Genomic DNA, 3,835 nt, shown 5'->3' with positions numbered 1-3,835 from the left:
ATTTCCTCCTTCCTTCCTTCCTTCCTTCCTTCCTTCCTTCCTTCCTTCCTTCTCTCTCCCTTTCTTTTCTTTCTTTCTCTTTCTATCTTTCCCTTCCTTCCTTCCTTTCCTTTCCTTTCCTTTCCTTTCCTTTCCTTTCCTTTCCTTTCCTTTCCTTTCTTTCATCCAAGTTAGTGAACATACAGGGTAGTAATGGTTTCAGCAATAGAATTTAGTTATTCCTCACTTACATACAACACCCAGTGCCCATCCGAACAAGTGCCCTCCCCAATGCCATCACCCACTTAGCCCATCCCCCCACTCAAGCCCCTCCAGGGATCCTTAGTTAGTTCTCTGCACTTAACAGCCTCTGTCTCTAGAGAGGGAGGCAAAGCCCAAGAGAGTCCTAAATACAGAGAACAAACCGAGGGTCAGTGGGGTGGGGAAAATGGGTGATGGGCACAGAGGAGGCACCCAATGGGACAAGCACCAAGTGCTGCATGCAAGTGACAAACCAAGGGAATCAACTCCCAAAGCCAAGACCATGCTGCACACACTGCATATGTGCATTTTAAATAATATGAAAGACTTTTTTTTTTAAATTTAGGGTGAACTGAAATGCATCTCTATTTAAGATTAAAAATGAAAGATGGGCTTAAGGAATGCCTGGTTACCCTACCATGACATACACTGGAAACAGTTAGGATAAGTCTTGATCCTTCTCTCATATAGCACAAAATGAACCACTAATATATGCACCAATGTTAGTGATTCGCATAGGCATAGGCATGTTAATGGTGCCAAACAGAGGAGAAATAACATATTCTCTAGAAACAGTATATATGCTAGAGATATATACTACATATCATCTATTCAAAGGTCTAGATCAAAACTATTCTACAGTGAAAAATACATGAAAACAGTGATTGCCTCTATGGTAGTTCAGACTTTAGTAAGGGACAAGTGGGGACTTTCTGCCACAATGGAAATGTTCTACTGAGAGACGGGGGGATTACATGGACCTGCTTCTGTGTATCATAACTCATCACTATGGATGAGTACACTTAGGATAAATAGATTCAACTGTGTGTAATTTCCTTCTACGTTGCGAAATAAATCACAAAATGTAAACAAGAAACAGTGACTAAGTAATTTATTTATGAGTAACTCTATGGTTTTACCAAACTGTCGTCTTGGCTGATTTGCCTCAAACACAATTCTTCTAGTTAAATCATACTACTGCGAACTCCTTTGACGGTTCTTTCAGTACTACATTGCAGTTATCTGTAAGTGTGTTCATGGTGGGGCTTCTCAGTAGCTTGTGCATTTCCGGGGAGGAGACCCTAAACGGTACATAGAACATCAACAACTGGCAATGTGTGTATCTCGGGTTAGCCATTCAACAAGTCGGCTTTAAAAGCACGCAGGAACTACACAGAGGCACCTCCTCAGAGCTTAAAGGACCAGGACAAAGGAACAGGCCTCTAAGTGTCATCCTGGGGCCTTCAGCATCATCTGGGTACTTGGCAGAAATGCCAAATTTCAGCCCACACCCCTAGCGCCATATTCAGAACTTCGGAGATTTGTCGCACCATATCTTATGAGCCCTTCAGATACTTGCTGCATGCTCAAGTTGGACTATTAGTAAATGGGGAATAAGTATAAAGACCAACTATGTAACTTGACTACACTAAAATCCATGCACATTTTAAATGGATCCAAACAAACGTGCACTCTAGAATTCCCAGCTATGGAGATAAGATCAGAGGAGAGTGCATTCTGATTATTCAACTTTTTTTTTCTCCATTGAAGAATATTCTTTATTAAGAATGAGATAAGAATTTGTAAAGGCGGTGTCTTCCACAATCTAAAGACCTTCCAGAGAAATGTAATGCAAAAATACATGATGGCAATGATAACACTCAATGAACTACAAATCGTGGCAGTGATGGGAACGATGCACCCAACTGTCTGCCGTGGCTTTGGGGTAGAGAACGTGATCCAAAGGTAGAAACATTAAAGTTAGAAACAAGAAAACCCATTCCAGTGGCAGAGGTTACCAACATCACGTGTTCATAGACACTGACTCCCTTCCTCATTAAAACTGACCCATAAAATAGGACCTTTTCCTCTTGTCCCATGCCACCTCCACACTATGCAGATGGGGTTCCCTCCCACTGACCATTGGAAGAAATGCACAATCCAAAACAGGTTTGCCTTAACCCCTTGCTGCTAGGGGTGTAGGAGAGGAAAACAAGAAATGTAATTGCAAATGCCACCTACCACATGACAGCCTGCTGTGGAGGAAGAAGAGGAGAGTGGTCCAGAGGATGCCAGTGGGTGTAGGTCAGGAGGAAAAGCAGACCACACAGAGTTTCTCACATCCAACAAGAAAACCTCTTTGCCATCAGTTTCAACCAGTACATAGACACACATTATTCTGTAATCTGACAATTACTTAAATATTAGGTAAACAAACACAAGGAAGATGTGTTGACAAATCACCCGGTACAAGCAGTATATAAGAGGCCAGGGCACAAGGAGACTTCCAAAGTCCAGCCCCTCACTCTCCTGGAAGCCAGCCCAGAACCTCCACCCTCTGATACCATGGTCAACTCCTGTTGTGGCTCCAGCTGCTGTGGCTCCAGCTGCTGCCAGCCTTGCTGCCGCCCCACCTGCTGCCAGACCACCTGCTGCAGGACCACCTGCTGCCGGCCCACCTGCTGTGGCTCCAGCTGCTGCCGCCCCTCCTGCTGTGGCTCCAGCTGCTGTGGCTCTAACTGCTGTGGCTCCAGCTGCTGCAGGCCCAGCTGCTGCATCTCTAGCTGCTGCCGCCCCACCTGCTGCCAGACCACCTGCTGCAGAACCACCTGCTGCCGCCCCAGCTGCTGTGGCTCCAGCTGCTGCCGGCCCTGCTGTGGGGGTTCCAGCTGCTGTGGCTCCAGCTGCTGCCAGACCACCTGCTGCCGCCCCACCTGCTGTGTGTCCAGCTGCTGCCGCCCCTGCTGTGGGGGCTCCAGCGGCTGTGGCTCGAATTGCTGTGGCTCCAGCTGCTGCCAGCCTTGCTGCCGCCCCACCTGCTGCCAGACCACCTGCTGCCGGACCACCTGCTGCCGCCCCACCTGCTGTGTGTCCAGCTGCTGCCGCCCCAGCTGTTGCTAGACCCCCTGCCACCACCCAACCTGCTCTAGTGGCTCTTGCTGCTGCTGAGTGCCCTGACCTGCACCCTGCTGTTTTCATCAGCCAATCTCCTTCATGTCGTCCAACTGGGAGCTGAATCATGTGAGGCCAACTGTAAAACCTCAGTTCCCAATGATTTTTCAACTGGTTGGCCTTGGAATATACCACCCCACCGCACAATTCCCTCCCACCTCTTTCCTATGATGTCCGTCCCAATTCAGTACAAAGGTTGTATTTTCCCTGATATACGATAACATATCATCCTACCTGATGTATCTGTTACTGCCAAATGTTCTGTATGGAGATGTTTCTATATACCAAATAAATCTTAACTTTCCAGGCATTAAATATAAAGAATCGTGTCTCATTCTTTTTTCCTTCGTGAGTGGTCACCCTTAGCTGCCAGGTCTTCTATTCTCTGCACAACGAGGAGATCATAGCAGGCGATTTCAGGATTTTCACTTCTATCACCTCAGTCCTTCCCATGCTAACAGTGTAGGATGGTGGCTTGCAGCAAGCACCTGGAACTCTCTGTGGAGGGCTCAGTCTACGTGAAGGAGCAGATCGCAAAGGACGCAATAGGGAAGGCACGTGCCTGGGAGGACCGTTCGAAAGGTGGCCAGTAGTTGGTGGATAAGTGCTCTAGCCTCTATCCCCTCTAGTGGGCCATGTGAGA

At 47.3% G+C, this 3,835-nt stretch overlaps 1 protein-coding gene across 1 annotated transcript; it reads left to right on the top strand.

The window, feature by feature from the left end:
- The first annotated feature begins 2,515 nt into the window (after positions 1 to 2,515).
- LOC128313443 (keratin-associated protein 9-1-like) lies at positions 2,516 to 3,515 on the top strand. Its single transcript, XM_053212112.1, has one exon. It carries the CDS (start codon positions 2,587 to 2,589, stop codon positions 3,139 to 3,141), a length of 555 nt encoding a protein of 184 aa, XP_053068087.1. The 5' UTR covers positions 2,516 to 2,586; the 3' UTR covers positions 3,142 to 3,515.
- Positions 3,516 to 3,835: the final 320 nt, after the last annotated feature.

This window comes from Acinonyx jubatus, chromosome E1 (assembly GCF_027475565.1).
Source record: "Acinonyx jubatus isolate Ajub_Pintada_27869175 chromosome E1, VMU_Ajub_asm_v1.0, whole genome shotgun sequence".
NCBI classification, from domain to species: Eukaryota; Metazoa; Chordata; class Mammalia; order Carnivora; family Felidae; genus Acinonyx; species Acinonyx jubatus.
This window is presented reverse-complemented; position numbering and strand designations above follow the sequence as displayed.

What these genes read in the sequence shown, in the direction of transcription:
- LOC128313443 (XM_053212112.1), top strand. Translation starts at nt 2,587, where the DNA reads ATGGTCAACTCCTGTTGTGGCTCCAGCTGCTGTGGCTCCAGCTGCTGC.